This window comes from Phascolarctos cinereus, unplaced genomic scaffold (genome assembly GCF_003287225.1).
Source record: "Phascolarctos cinereus isolate Bilbo 61053 unplaced genomic scaffold, phaCin_HiC Scaffold_4;HRSCAF=312, whole genome shotgun sequence".
In the NCBI taxonomy this organism is placed as follows: Eukaryota; Metazoa; Chordata; class Mammalia; order Diprotodontia; family Phascolarctidae; genus Phascolarctos; species Phascolarctos cinereus.
The window spans coordinates 314696444-314713313 of NW_027555847.1; the positions used below are offsets into that span (position 1 = coordinate 314696444).

General features: G+C 37.1%; 1 protein-coding gene across 7 annotated transcripts; it reads right to left on the minus strand.

Moving 5' to 3' along the window:
* Positions 1–2251: 2251 nt before the first annotated feature.
* On the minus strand, positions 2252–16869 carry ANKRA2 (ankyrin repeat family A member 2). 7 transcript variants are annotated; one of them, XM_078153154.1, is made up of 11 exons: positions 16595–16869; positions 15461–15672; positions 12476–12537; positions 10749–11135; positions 8066–8224; positions 6699–6764; positions 5517–5614; positions 3904–4029; positions 3432–3498; positions 3261–3341; positions 2252–2461 (listed from the first exon to the last, which is right to left on the minus strand). In XM_078153154.1, the coding sequence occupies exons 4-11, from the start codon at positions 11032–11034 to the stop codon at positions 2406–2408; spliced, it is 939 nt and encodes a 312-aa protein (XP_078009280.1). In that variant the 5' UTR covers positions 11035–11135; positions 12476–12537; positions 15461–15672; positions 16595–16869; the 3' UTR covers positions 2252–2405. The 7 variants fall into 7 exon arrangements, with proteins under 7 accessions (XP_078009280.1, XP_078009282.1, XP_078009281.1 ...); XM_078153156.1 differs by lacking the exon at positions 12476–12537 and having other exon boundaries at positions 16707–16869; XM_078153155.1 differs by lacking the exon at positions 15461–15672.
* Between the last annotated feature and the right edge of the window lies 1 nt (position 16870).

The window sequence follows — 16870 nt, forward strand, 5'->3', positions numbered from 1 at the left end:
TTCTCTGTAGGAGATCAAACTAAGCAAAAATCCCTGGGGACATTTAAGGATGAAAATGGAAGTACAACAAACAAAAAGAAGAACAATGGAAGACTGCTATTTTTCTGTTCTGACCTGTGAGAAGGGGAACCACTTCATTTGGTCCTAAACATTACAGTCTCAGATGTACTTATTTCAAAGATGGCACTGAAGACAACAAGTGCCCTCGGACCAAAAGGACACCGAGGAAGGAGTGATACGGTGTGGGTGAAGGACCAATTCACACAAGGTAAGTGATGAAGGCAACACACCAAAAACATGTGAAAAAAAAATCTCAGACCTCACGAATACAGGAAAAAAGGGGAAACTTGGAGAACATCAATAATTACTAACAAATAATATGTACATAGAGCTTTAAGTTTTCAAACCACTTTACATGTTATCTCATTTGATCCCCACAACAACCCTGTGAGGTAGGTGCTGTTATTGTCTCCAACTTTACAGATGAGGAAACTGAGGCTGAGAGAGGGTGGCATGCCCAGGCCAGATCTGAACTTGGATCTTCCTCGCTCCAGGCCCAACACTATACACTACCTATGCTCTCTATTGTGTAAAATCTTTATGAGACTCATCTATACACACATTGAGGGCATAGTCAATTAGAGTATTTACAGAGAACAGGCATGCTTTTGCCAGACATATCTACTGTGGGCCACACTTTTACCATTTTATAATTGACTGAAAGATGTAGAGGATACATAACCCCATTGTGCTTACTACTGATTATGAAAAAAAGCATTTGATTTGTTAGAACAAAATTCCATTTTAAAATCTCTTCCAACAAGGTACCTTTGATCTAGCCATCACAACCATTCAAGATTCTCTGAAAAGAGTAATGAGAAATGACATTATTTAGTAATTGTAACTCAAAGATCACAAACACTGGGTGAGACATAAAACAGGGAGCCATGTGCTTGCCAAAGACGTCCACCACCAAGAGGAGGCAGATCCGGTTCGGAGGCTGGGTTGAAGAGCGGTTCCCTATGCACAGTGAGGTGTTGTGGATGCTCCTGCCGCGGATGACGTCATGCTGGTTGCATCAAGTGCTGGGACATAGTGGAGCCTCCTTGAAGAGATTCTTAACCATTTAAGAGTGGACAGAGAATATCTATTGCTTATCCAACTTCATGTCATAATCTGTGCATTATATAGAATTTGTCCGACTGTATGTCCACATGAGACAGAGAGTACAAAGGAGGAGCCAGGCCCAGAGTCAAGCAGGAAGAAGAGAGCAGGATGCATTGCCTTTAGGAGATTGGAAAGCTCCCAAATTTTCTCCAGAAATAAAGGCTCATGTTTTTAAGATCAATATGCTAACAGTGCTATCTTAGGGCTGTGAGAAATGGAACACAAGTCTCTATAGAAGCAGAAATGATATCACACACAGAGCAATGGAGAGGCACGTGGCGGGAGTGAGTAGGCTGCCTGCCACACATAAGCAGTGAAGAACTATGAGGAACTGGAATGAGAGCTGCCACTGGAGAAATGTATGACAGAAGAGAAGATGAGCTAGTCACATGGCAAGGGCAAAGGATGACAGGTAGAGAGCCTGAGGGCTCCACTGATACACTCATGATGGCAGGAAAAAATGAGGAATGACTTTAGCACATTGAGTGGAACCCCTGAAATGAACTTATGGGAGGACATAAACAAGAGTTACAAAGCAGACATGGAGAGACTGCAATTGCATTAATGGAGTAAACATCCAGATTGATAAGATCCAAGACCCATTTGAATATTAGAGTATATATTAAATTTACCTTAATTATATTCAGGTTCATCTAAAACAAGAGTGTTTATAAATATTTAAAATCACTAATAGAACAATTTAAACTGAAACCCTAAAGAAATTTCAAAATATATCCTGAATTTTCAAGGACAGCTATGCAGACAGACAAGTCATTTATAAGTGAACAGCATTCTGTAAACAATCACACTTTGTGCACTTTTAAAAAACTTTAACAACAACATTGGTTTTCTGTGGGAATTCACCTAAATTCTACATATAAAGTCAATAGGTGAATGCAAGAGAGAAGAGAGGATTGTTTTGAATAAATTCTGGAAACATAAAACTACTACACTTGATATGAAGACTTATATAACTATGCTGACCACAAATGTTTACATGCGACAGAACATTAATTTACATTTTTAAATACACAGTAAAATACAATTTTAAAGAAAACATCCACACCAAGCCTACTATAAACCAGTGAATTACTTGGAGTGAAATTTATTAAAATTTACTAAAAATCAGTAAATGTTGTGACTGAGGTAAAGTTTAAAAAAGTAAACAAGTCTTTGTCACTTATTGGGACTAAAAAAAAAAGCAAATGGTTTTTACAGAATATTTCCTGTTGACAAGTCTATTCCTTGATATTTTGTAGAAGCCTCAACAAATGTGCCTCAATAACCTGTTGAACTAAAATAAAGAAACAATCAGGATCACTATAACTGTAAACAAGTTATATCACATTTAAGAAACATGACCTCATCTCTGAAAACACTGGTTTCCAAGCAACAGTGCGCTGTCTGAAGTATACAGCTTGGTAGACAAGGAAACCAGGCATTTGAAACCCAAGTCTGATACTGACTATATGACACAGCAAGTCTAGTGGACTTCTGTGTTTGTTACCACAATACTGAACTGTAGGCCACACCCCTAAAATGAGAACTCTTTTTAAAGGAAAAAGTTTTTCAGTGTATATTTATATAAATTATTACAGGTGACATTCAGGTTTCACATAGGTTAGATGTTCAAGAAAAGTATAACATATATTCAGACCAATAATGAATTTCCTTTGCAAAACTGAGATATCCATTTTGACTAACAAAGGTATTATAAGGAATGATGAAAACAATTATGAAATATTTTGTAAATACAATTTGTGAATGAAATGCTAAAAGCACCTTGTAAATAAGCAGGCCCTTACATACTCTCATCCGCTAGGAAACTTAAGCTGGAAAAGACTTAACATGAACTGAAAATGGTTTCTAGATTGTATAGAGATTTGTTTTCTCTCTATTCATATTTTTTCTAATATTTCTATAAAGTCATTTTAATAGTAAATCATACTTATTCAAGTCAGAGTTTATGCCAGAAGCTGGGTGTCTTATGACAAAATATTCCAGAATTTAGGCAAGATAAATAGTGGTGGGATGATTTTCATTGAAAAACTTACAAGGTTTAGCTAAACAGGATGGAATTCTAAAGTACTTACCACCTCTATAGCCCAAAGCAACAGATAAATCCATAGAATTATATCCAGAATCTGTTTCAATAGTTGGGTCTGCTCCATTTTCTAAAAAATAATTTGTGAAAAAATGAAAAAAGGGAAAGTTAATGTCACACATGGTAATTTCTCACTAGTTCTGATTTTTATTTGCCTCACCTAGTAGAATTTTTACACATTTCACATGATTCCCATGCACAGCATAAAGTAAAGGTGTTCCTCCATTCTGGAAAAAAAAAGGAAGAAAAGAAAAAAAAGTCAATCTAAAGCCATTGATATTATTCTAGCAATATCTTTCAAAAACTGTTGATCTGAGAAGAATCAATAAGAATTAGGAACCTAAAAGCAATTTAAAATAATTTAAATTACTTTCAACCACCCTCCAAAATTTAAATAAAATTAATATGAAAAGACAAATTTCAATGTTTGACAAAGGCAATGGTTATCAGATTAAAGAGTAAGTCTGTAACTTATAAAGTCTTATGTTTCAATTACTGTTGTCATTAATAAATATATAAACATCACTTACATAATTCCTTAAGACTTCTAAGGAAGAGGAGAGTGAAATACAAGTCACATAACATGCCCACAATTTGAAAGTCAGAGGCAACAACTGTCTTACCCAACTTACCCAATCATATTCATTAACATCTACTCCACAATCTAGCAGCATTTTGACAATGTCTGTATATCCCTTACTACACGCCAATGACAGGGCACTTTCTCGTCCTTTCCCCAAAATCTGTGGATCTGCACCCTAGGAGAAAAAATCGATAAAATGCCTCTTTCAGTTCCATCAAAACTTAAAGTCTTGATTGTTATTGACACTGTCACTTATTATCAGTAAAAATAAAAAAGATGACACAATAACATTTTCTTTAATGAGGTTAACTATGGTATTGTAAGGGAAACTGAGGAGATCCTCCCCCTCCCCTGTAACCGCCTCATGACCTGACATAAAGAATGTAAACTGGAGTTAACATGCATGGCCAAGTGTACCAAGGAGACAGAGCATTAAGTAACCAACAAACTATGTCACCCGGGAAAGCAATTCATCTCAAGGAACATTTTCTTGAGAAGAGTGTATCCGTTCAAGGAATTGATCACTGCTTGGAGACTTACACAACAAACAGGTATTTGGGGCTCTGATCAAGCTCCAACCTTTGTTAAAATGTCTGCGTGTCGTGGACATGAGCTTACCAAGGATATGTACACAAAACAAAATATTAAGATTATTTTCCCCTGGTTTACATAGATATAAAAGGGTCATTTGGAAAGGGATTTTTTTGGAGTACTTTGATGCCAGAGATAGGGACGCCAAGTCTCTGTTGATCAGTGACGGACCTCATGCAAGGTCTCTAATATTTGAGTGGCAGTGGGACACCGCTCCACTGCCTCCCTGACCAGACCTCTTGACTGCCTTCAGTCTCCCCAGTCCAGTAGGTAATTGAGCTCACCTGGTTAGTGAGTATGTATCCTTTCTTTTCTTATTCCCCCTTCTCTTGATTTTGATTATTACTTACTGTATTGAATGTTATTCTTATCTTTACTTGTTTGTGTTGCCTTGATCATTATTAATCATTGTAAAATAAATGTGATAATTTGTTAAGTTTACACTGAGTACCTGTCATTATATCTTGAGATCCGAACCTAACGTGAAAGTACCGCGCAGTCTGTAATTCTTTCAATTTCAAGTAAATGTGCTTTTTGCACTCATAAGAGAATCTTATGATTTTCCCCTCTGTCTGTAATATTCCTTTCTCCTTCCATTTGTCCACCTAAATTTTCAAGATTCTGCTCATCCCACCTTTACCAAGAAACCTTTTCCAGCTCACACAAAACTCTCCCTTCTTTCAACTCTGCTATATGTAGAGGCAAGAAAAACTTCCTAAAACTAGAGCAAAAGTAGACTAGGTTGCCTTAAGAACTGGTGAGTTCTCCATCACTGGAGAGCTTCAAGGACAGGCAGGACAAACACTTGTCAGTGTTGTTGTAGCGGGGACTGCTGTTCATATAGGTGGCTGGATCACTGGGATACTATGATTCCTTATTTTCATATGTATTGGTGTAGTTCCCTTGACTAGCCTGTAAGCTCCCTGAGGTCAGGGATGATGTTTTACATTTTTTCCTCCATACCCCACGGACTCAGCACAGTTTGGGATACATAGTGAACATTTAATAATTACTAATGATTGAATCTGAAAGTTACTAATATAAAATAAAGTTTGTGAAAAATTGTCTTACATTCTGAAGCAGAAACTCTACCACTGCTATTTGTCCATGAGCAGCGGCCCACATTAGAGGAGTAAATCCTTCTTCATCTGTATGGTTGATTACATTTTCTGTTCAAAAGAAAAATAATTTCAGTGTCTAACACAACAATTATGCTATATTTGTTATTCTTTGTTTTATGAGTTGAATCAAGAAGTGACATAAGAGATATCAGTCAGAAAACATAAGAAAAGGTGGTAAGCTAGTCATATAACAAAGATCAAAGAGTAATCGATAGTCTGAGTGTGGCCTTGGTACTCATGCAATGTTAAGACCTGGAGAAAGGTCTGGATTTGGGTAGATACGCTATGGAGGATTTACTAAATATAATAATAAAGTGCTTAGTAAGCCTTTAAGGTGCTATATCAATGTCAGTTATCATTATTTATTGGAGGACATGGACAACAAACAATCACAGAGGATAAGAAAGTATGTAGATGGTTATCATCTGTACCACTGAAGTAATATGGCATTATTACAAAAATCCTGCCATTCTAAAAGGGTAATGTATGTAAGTGTGAGGATTTCTATATTGAGCTCAAATTTGATCCACGAAATCATCTTGAAAACTACTTGGATTTATTAAAATATGTCCAATGTACAGCTGACTTTGTTCATATACCACATTTTTAAGTAAAATACTAAAAAAAATCTAAATACTAGATAGTCTTATTTTATGTCTAGTATTTCATAATCTATCTTAGGACGGAAGTCATTTTGTTACAGCTTCCATGTCAAAGAGCTTTTTAAATTTTCCCCACTCTTGTGATTTATTAAGATAGCACAATACAAATGCATAGTGAATAATTTTGAACAGTATATTGGAAACCCACCTTGAAGCCACCCCCCCCATTCACCACCCCGCCCTCCAATCTGCTTACCCCCTAATCTGTTAGCTGTGCAGAACTCTACTGATTTTCACCTTCATTTTCGTGGCCTAGCAACATAGAATGTAATAGTAAAGTTAAAGTCCATAAAGTCTTTTCTCTAAATCCATGTCATGGATTGAGATCTAGTGTTTTTAATAAGGTCAATGGAGTTTACCATGTAAAGCCAATCCTATCTGAAGGAACCTCTCTAATATACAGAGCTGTCAATATTAATTACTCCTTCTATGTGAATAACATGATTAAACAGACTACTCAGTTATCTCACCTTGTTCAATACGAGTGGCCAAATAGAGCATTTCTCCCTGAGCAGCCAATTGGTGAACAGATAAGGCTGAAACAACAGTATGAAATGTGTCACGGGTACATGACAAATATATTGTCCTTCAGTTCTGATTTGCTTATTTTGTGCAATTTTTATTTTCCCAAACTATAAAACCATCTACTAGACTGCTTATACTACAGAGATAGTCTTTAATCTGTAATGTAACATTACTTTGACATTAGCTAAGTGGCATTATTGAAACACACACCCAAAGGTGACTTAAGACACAATTTAAAGGTCTTCTTCTGTAACAAAGTGGCTGCTCTGTGGCTATCGTATCGAATACAATACAAACTTTCATATCTCTTTATTTCAAGGTTCTGTCATTTTATTTCCCCTGGGGTAATCTTATATTACTTTATCTCTTGATCAGGTGAATTTGGAAGTTTATCATTTGAAATTGATGAGTTCAATTCTGTAATCAAGGTCACAATAAGAATATCGAACTATAACAACATAGTCACCTTTTGTTAACTGGTCCATGTTTTTCAAGAAATGCATTACCTGGCATTCTAAACACTTTATACCTCATACTCTCTCCTCTCTAGGTTTTCATGATACTCCTTTTCAGACTTCCTTGTTGTATCTTCATCCAGGCCATGTCCATTAACCATGGGTGTCCCAAGAGGGTCTGTCCTAGGCCCTCTTTTCTTTTCCCTCTATACTATTTCACTTAGTGATTTCATCAGCTCCCATGGATTCATTATCATCTCTATGCTGCTGCTTCTGAAATCTATTTTTTCAGCCTTTACCTCTCTGTTGACCTCTAGTTCACATCACCAACTGCCTGTTAGATATCTTGAACTGGATGTCCTGTAGACATCTTAAACTTAATATGTCGCAAACTCGTTATCTTTCTCCTCAAAGACTCCCTACCTTCCCAAATCCTAACTGTTGAGGGTACCACTATCCAGTCACCCAGGCTCACATCCTAGATGTCATCTTCAATTCCTCACTAGCTCTCATTTCCCATATTGATTTAAATTTTGTATCATCTCTCATATATGCCCCCTTCTCTCCTGACTCTGTAATCACCTGAGTTCAGGCTCTGAACCAAGGCCTCCCACCTAGACTATTACAACAGTTTGCTGACTGGTCTCCCTGCTACCTGTCTCTCCCTAGCAAAGTCCATCCTCCCCAGTTGCCAAAGTGATCTTCCTAAAAAACAGATCTGATTATACACCCCCCCCAATCCCATAAATTCTAATCCCTGTCACCTCCGCAATCAAATATATTTGATATTATTTCAAAGTCAAATCTGTGAAATTACTTTACTAGTAAAGGTAAATATACCATTGAGAAATACTTACAATTCACTAGCAGAGGTGTTGTCGATACCTCATTTCCTCTGTGTTTGTTTGTTAAAGTAGTTGACTGCTTAATGGGTGAAAAATGTTTAGTTGTTGAAGGAGTGTAGACATGTCTTACTTGGATTCCAGGAGAAGGGGATGTATGGATATTGCATTCAGCTAAATCAAACAGGTTAAAACAGATGAAAAAAAGTCTTTCAACAGTAGTGAGCTTATAACAGTGGACATTCAACTGATACTAGAAGCCTAATTACTTAAATGGATTAAAAAGAACTTCAACTTTCTGTTTTATATACAAATTATTTATTATCAAAGTGTGTATTTATTTCTTCGACCCATCACATGAAAACTTCATAGGAAGAGACTTAACTGCAAAGGAATTCAGTAATTTCTATTATTCCATGAATGCAGGCCTCTTTTTTTTTCTAATTGTAACTACTGGATGGGAGAACAGTAAAAGGTGACATGGATAGTTTTCTTGGAGTCAGGAAAAGCTGGGCTTAAGTCCTATCTCTGACACATACTTGCTATGTGACCAAGGGCAAATTGTTTAACTTCTCAGTGCCCCAAGTAATTTTATAAAACTGTAAATTGTTCATCTGCATCGCTAAAAGGAATTTTCATGCTAAGAGTTTTTCAAAATGACGAAATCATAGGTCCCAAACAAGGATTGCTTATACAGATATAGACACATGCACACATTTATATATATATGTATTTATATATTTTCATATAAATATATATTTATATATAACATATTATATATAGCATAATATATAAATATACATATAAATATGTGTATATATACACGTATAGAAATAATTACATGCACATATATGAATATGTATACACGTATACATATATATAATATGGATATACATGTACATATAAAATTACTGACTGACTTTAAAAAGCTGATATGTATTTAAACGGCATCATTTGAATCCCAGTCAATAACCCCAAAGGTTAAAAAAAATGATTATTGTTTTGATGTCAATTTTTCCCTAACAAAAGAAAAAAAGAAATATCCTTGGTCACAAAGATGGATCATGACTATTTTAAATTAAATAACCAAATAAATATTAAATATAACAGAGTACATAAAAGCATTTTGATATTACTTCAAAATTAAATTTATGAAACTGTTTTATTAGTCAATATATCACCATAAACAATATTTATTTGTGCATATAAGAATACACACAAATAAATATATGAACTTATGTGTGTATTTAAAACTTTTCATTTTCCTACCAGTAACTTGTTTATTAACAATCTTTTTTTGGAGGAGTTGGAGGGTAGGGGAGAGAACAAATCATTCAAAAAGAGTGACAGATGAATTAAAAACACTTATTAAGCCTTAAGTCCTAGCTGCCTGGAGCAGTAAGAAGTTGGGCTACTTCCTCAGGGTCACAAGGCTATTATGTCAGAGGTGGTATCTGAATCCAGATGTGTTCCTGACTCTGAGGCTAGCCTTCTATATACTACCCAACATGTCTATGAGTTATTTTCAAATATCTCTCAACATGAAGTTGGAAGACAAGTCAAAATTCTATTTTAATTTTAGCAATTATTTTATCTTTTCAAAAAGAATGAAAAACCTCTGCCAGATCCATAGAGATGATTCTACTATATCTTAAATCTTACTATCTAATCGACTGTATCAGAGGAACTACCTATTCCTTAGCAACAGATAAAATAATTTTTTTTTTTGCCATCACTTTTTATTTGTGAGGCAATTGGGGTTAAGTGACTTGCCCAGAGTCACACTGCTAGTTAAGTGCTACGTGTCCAAGGCCATATTTGAATTCAGGTCCTCCTGACTCCACTGCACCACCTAGCTGCCCCAACAATATTCTATAACATGTATATGATTGAAGTGGCAATTTCTTTCTTGAGAAATTATGAAGTACTTAAATTATAAGTACCTACATATCTATTTTGTTGCACAGAATCTTTAATTCAATGGAAAATGAGTAGATGTGTGTGTATTCACAAAAGCTCTAAGTGATCTTGTCATGACTAGCAAGACTAGTTTCCTAATTTTCTTATTTTTAAGAAGCATCAAATGATGAGTGAAAAAGAAGATTTGTATTATTCAGGCAAGTTACACAGCATTCTTAATTTAACACAAGTTAAATATTTGCAGACTAGGGTGTATTTGAGTGATTCACTGCAAACAGTATTAGGATTTTATTTTCATTTACTATTTTGGAACACTAGAGAAGTAACTGAAAGGGAGCTCTGGCAAAGAATATTTAAGGTCTTGACAAGCAGCATTAAATATAGATATATAATGTATTAAATTAATATAATAATATATAAATATAACACAATAATTATATAAACATTACATAATATATTATATAAAAATATATCTTTTATATTATATCTGACCTAAAGAATTTAATATTGGCTTCAGAATATTCTAGGAAAGAAAGTGATATTAAAAGATGACTCAGGACCCTCTTCTCAATAAACATACACACATATGTATACACACATGTGCATGTAACATATATGTGCACATGTGTTTCTGCATACATTTACACATATACATACACAAATACTTAAACACACATATGTATACATATATACATACATATATATGTGTGTAAAACAAATTTTACAAAGGGAATGGAAAGACAAAACAAATGCAACAACTTATACCATAAATTTCAACCTTTAAATAGGACAGATGCCACCTCGAGGTCGGAGTTAACTTGATCCTGAATATTTTTACTATCTTCTTCATTTAAGGACTTTACAAATCTAGAGCACACGTTCATATCAAATCTATTAGGCAAAATGAATTTCATCCCCATTGCTCCACTCTGAGCTGGGCCTTCTTCAGGGTTTGGGTCCAATGGCTCCACTTTAACATCTGTCATGTTGGATAGACTATAGCTGTTGCTGCATTCTTCCACAATCAGTTGGGCTCCCACATCCAGATTTGCTGATGAGGCCATGATTTTAATTTTAATAGAAATATTTAAGATGTTTCTTCATGGTTTCTAATTGGTTCAATTTTAAGATTAGATTATTCCTGGGATCTTTGTATTAGAAAAATCTGCAATTATAAAGAAAAATAACATTTCAACATTTAAGGTAAGTTTATTCAATTCAACAAATATTATTAAGCACAAGGTACCACATAAATACAAATATCAGAGGCAGTATGTGGAATGCAAGTCACTTTAACTAAATACCAAACTCTGAATGTATTGTACAGATATGCTTGACTGCTGCCAAATAGTATACAAAACTAGACAAATAATGAAAAATATAATTTACTTAACTTCTGACTTGAAATTTCTTATTTTTGGTATGCTCCAATTAAATATGTAGCATTATCTCAGCTTGTCATAAAAGAAAATATTACTAATTTACCTGCTTTATACTCAAATTTATTATGAGTTATATGTAAAAATTAATTTCAAGCCAGTAGCCACTGGCTTCAAGTGGCTTAAATTCTTGTCAACAGAAGAAACAACCATCAGTGCTTATAATGTATCAGCAACTTGAGCAATGGTCAGTTTCTATGAGCAATAAAGCTGTCTAAGAATAACCAAGTTCATATCTCTACACAAGTCAACATGACTACAATATTAGGAATAAGTACACCTCCTAAATTTGAATCTTTAGAGAAAAAGGCAAGGAACACGATTTGGAACAAAGCTCAGAAGAAAAGACCGTTTGCACAGAAAAATCAAAATAATTCATCACCTTTAGTTAATAAAAACCACTGTTCAAGTGTGCATTCTACAAATAAACACTTTTAAAATTAATTATTTTAATTTTTTCTTTAGTAGTTTACACAAGGAGATCATAATTTGCATTCCCTCTTGGACTTTATTGTAAGGTCAATTAAAAAGTTTTACTGCAGCTAAAATTACACAAAACAATCAAAACAAAATAAGATATAAAATGTCTTAAGAGAAGTAGAGATAGCAAGCAACATCTTGTTTAATTTTCCTACATTTGGTGTAGACAAATGCTGCAACAAATTTTCAGAGAGCAGAATTTTATGATGGAGGAAATGTTAAAATTGTATTAAAAAAGGAAAACGGCTTAGATTTAGAGCAAAGGCCATGCAAATCCTACTTAAGGTTATACGTTATCTTCTAAGGCCAAATTTTGGCTGATATTGATCATAAAGGAGAAAGAAATAGGGAACAAGGTTTGTCAACTTTTAGAAAATAAATTACAATGGCATATGAAGATGTGAAAGTAGTGATTCCAATGAAGAAAAATGATAGGATACCACTAAAGACACATTCTCATATCATATATTATAAGCCTCAAAGGTAGGGCTGTATTTTCTATCTCATATAGCATCTAGTACAGTGATGGTTTATAGTTGCACACAAGAGATACTAGTTGGCTAAGATTTCTAGGTTCTAGATCTACCTCTGTCACCATCTGTGATTTAAAGGAAGCCATTTAATCCCTTTGGACCTCTGTTTCTTCATCTGTAAAACAAGGGAGCTGAATTAAATAAAATAACAACTGACATACAGAGAGCACTTAAAAGTCTGCAAAACACTCATATTTTCTCTCATTTGATCTTCCCAGTGATGCAGTGAGGTATTTACTTCAGTCTACAGAGGAGTAGATTGAGACTCAATGAAGTAGACTTGCCCAGGGTAAAACAGATTGTATCAGATGGGACTAGAACCCCAAGTCCAAGGCTCTTTCTGGGATACACACTGTACTTAACTCTCACACTTCAAGGGCCTTCTAATTCTAAAATTCTATGATCCTACAAAATTTGAATACTTGGCTGAATAAATTCAGTGGCACATACAGATGTGGGAATTAGAGAATGTGCTATTTGAGGCACGGACGGAAAACCTATGGTTACCTACTTCCCTACCACCTATCCACGTGCAATATGGCTTCTTACTTTCAAACAGGTTGCTCAAAGATAACCAAAGATTTCTTAACTGCTAAATCCAATGGCATTTTCTCAGTCTTTATCCCCCTTGACTTCTGTTGCTTCTGACACAATCTACACCCTTGCTGTCCCCTGACTGTCCCTCTGACTCCTTTGGCCATTTCTTCTCAGTCTCCTTTCCTGAATTAACATTCATCTCACACTAAATGAAGTTGTCCCCTAATGCTCTAATCTTGGCTATCTTTTCTTCTTTCTCTATACCTTCTCCCTTGGTGATCTCATCAGATATATCCCTCACATCCAATTATCATCTTTACACAGATGCCTACAAAATCTCTCTCAATAAATATATAAATAATAATATATAACAAATATAAATTATATAAATGATAATAAATAATAATTAATATATATTTAGCCATAGGCTCTCTCTGGAACTACAGTCTCCCATCACTAACTGCCTGCTAGATCTCTACCTGGAAGTTTCAGTATCTCGAGAAAAATCTCATTTTCTTCCCCTTTAGTCTGTTTCCTTTTCAAACTTTCCTTTTTCTGCTGAGGGAACTAACATCCTCCTAGGCACCCAGGTTTATAATCTTGGAATCATCCTTCACCGTTCCCTTTCCCTTATGCTCCATGTATGATCAGGTCCTAAGTCTTGCTGATTCGACCTCCATAGCACCTCTCACCTTGATCTCCTCCCTAGTGATATGACTATCACTCAAGTTCTGGCCCTCATCACCTCTCACCTGGTCTACAATATGTCTCCCTGCTTAAATTCTTAATCCTCTTTAATCTAGTCTCTATAATACTTCAAAAATAATTTCCATAAAACACAGATCTGTCTGTATCACTCCCAAGCTAAGAAGCTTTTAATGGCTCCTTAGTGCCTAGAGAATAAAATACAAACTCCTTCATGTGCATTTTTACAAAGTACAGTTTGTAACATCTGGCTTCACCCAATCTTTTCAGTCTCATTTCACATTACTCCCCTTTATCCACTCTACATGCCAAACTGACCACAAGCGTTTCTGAGCTTTCTCCTGCCTCTACACATTCACAAAAGCCACCTTCCATGCCTGAACTTCAGCTGGTGTCTGACAGGTCAAACCACCACCATTCGTTACTCACTGATGGAACCTGAACCCAAGAGCTCCGTGAATAGTGGTGCCTTCCAGACCAAAGACCTTGTTTCTATACTTGGCACAGAAGCTATCACTGAGGGGAGAAGTCCCTGTGAAACAGGGGCCTGCCTTATTTACCACTACCAACAGGCTGCTACTCCTGGGCTATTCCCCCAGAGTGGATACACATTTTAGCCCAGTGGTCCTGTTTTCAGCCTTGTCCTTGCAGCCATCACCATGGGAAGCAGCCCCTGTGGAAGTGCCACCTAGAAACTACCTCTCCTAAAGACCCAGAAAAGAAAGTTCTTGTGGTCACAGTCTTTGACACTTTCAAATAGTTCAACATCAAAAAATTATATGATTTTTTTTTATCAATGGAAATGACATTAAAGATGACACATTATCATTTTGTTTGCCATTGTATTCTAAGGTCTAATGGATCTTTCCATCTGACTTGCAGCTGAAACCGTTCCTGTAAATCAACAAGTCAACAATCACTTATTATACACCTATTATATATACCAGGCATGATATTAAGTACTGAAGATACAAAGAAAGGCAAAAAACAGTCCTTGTTCTTAAGTAATTTACAGTCTAATAAGAAAGACAATATACAAACAGCTATATACAAACAAGATATATACAGGGTAAATTGAAGATAATCAACAAAAGGAAAATTACTAATAGTAAGGAAGATCAGGAAAGGCTTCTCATAGAATAGAGACGTCAAACTCACTGCCTAGCTAGAAGCCAGCAAAACTCCAGAAAAGATTAAAATGTAATTGGGAAATGCTTAACAAAATGTGTACAATACAATACAGACAATGTTAATTTGTGGTTTTCTAAGTTAATATGTGACAGCAAGAATTCCTCTATATTCTAGTTTGACTCCATTAAGGTAGAAGGTGAGATTAGGATCTGGACCAGCCCAATGACAGAGTTAGAGGAGAAAAGGGCATTTAGAGAGATGTTATGAAGGTAGAATATGGACAGCCTTGGCAAGAGATTGGATGGGGGGGGGATGAAAGTGAGGAGGTGTGGATGGCAGTAATTGGGACATTAAGAAGATGGGAGGATTTAGGGAGAAGGATCATGAAATCAGTTTTGGATATGTTAATTTTAAGTTGTCTACAGGACATCTAGTTCCAGATAACCAGTTGGAGATGTGAGAGGTTAGGGCTGGATAAGTAAATTGGAGAAGCATCAGCATAGAGATGGTAATTAAATCCATGGGAGCTGATGAGCTCACCAAGTGAAATAGACAGATCCAGAAGACTGCCCAGGACAAAGCCCCGAAGACACCCACAGTTAGATGGCATGACCTGGATGAAGCTCCATCAAAATGTGAGCTCTCTGAGAGCCAGGAAGACTTACTTTTCTATCTGTATATCAGGTACACAGTTTCATTCATTCATTTGTAGTCAATGGATCTTGGTTCAAATCCTGGCTCTCCCACTCTTTGTATGATCTTAGGCAAGTACCTTAACTTCTCTGGGCTTCAGTTTCTTTATGTGTAAATAAGGGGGTTGGGCTAGATGGTCTCTCAGGTCCTTTCAAGTTCTACATCTGTGATCCTAGGATATTAACTATAGAGGAATTATGGCCTGTGTTAGTAGTAGGAATTATTAACAGGAATAATTATATGCTCACTGTATCAAATAGTTCACATTTATATAGCACTTGTCTCAGGTAGGCAAAGCAGGTTATTATTTCCATTTTATGGATGTGGAAACTGTGGTTTGGTCAGGTGAAGTGACTGGCTCACAGCTACACATCTAGTTAAGTGACCAGGATTTGAACTTATGTCTGTCACTTTTTCCAATTCAACTCAAGTCAAATCAACCAGCATTTATTAAGTGCCTATGAAAAACTATGTACAAGCAAGAAATCTACAAGACAAAGGTGCGGAGAGTCTCAGAGGGAAGACCTAAGACTAAGGAGGACTGGGAAAGGCTTCTTGAAGAAAAGGGGAACTTTAGTTGAGGCTTGAAAGAAGCCAGAGAAGCCAGGAGGATGGCAGGAGCGGGAAGATGGCAGGGGAGGGAGGGGGCAGGGGCTGGGGGGACATGAAGATGGTGGGGAGAGGGGGCAAGGGCTCGAGGAGCTGGAAGGGGCAGGGGCACGAGGGGGGCAGGAGAATGGTAATGGAGGGAGGAGGGGGCAGGCGCGAGGAGCTGGAAGGCGCAGGGGCATGAGGGGGGCAAAAAAATGGTGAGGGAGGGGGCAGGGGCGCAAGGTGGGGCAGGAGGATAGCAGAGGAGGGAGGGGGCAGGGGCGCGAGGAGCTGGCAGGGGCACAAGGGGCGCAGGAGAATGGTAAGGGAGGGAGGAAGGGGGCAGGGGAGCAAGGTGGGGAGGAGGGAGGAGGCAGGGGCGCGAGAACGGGAGAATGGAAGGTAAAGGAGGGGGTAGAGAGCGAGGGGACAAGGACCCGCGGGATGGAACCGAGCCTCGGACACCCCTTCCTTTCCGGCCCCTTCCCCTGCTCTGCAGCCCCGCCATCCTTCACCTGCTCCCCGTCCCGCCGCCGCCTCCTGGACCAGGTTGTTGTGGCTGATGCGTCACTTCCTATTCCTTCCGCGGGGCCCCAGACCTCAGGAAAGCGGGGTTTTCCATCTGACCTTCCGAACCAACCGGACAGTGTCTCCTCTCTTCTAAGTCGACCCGCGTTTTCGTCCCGAGGCCAGTGATTTGAAAGACTTTGGAGGCGGAAGCCGCAACCGGGTTTCAGCTTCCGCTAGCTTCCCTTCGCCATCCTCCCCCAGCCCGCCCCTCCTCCCCTGCG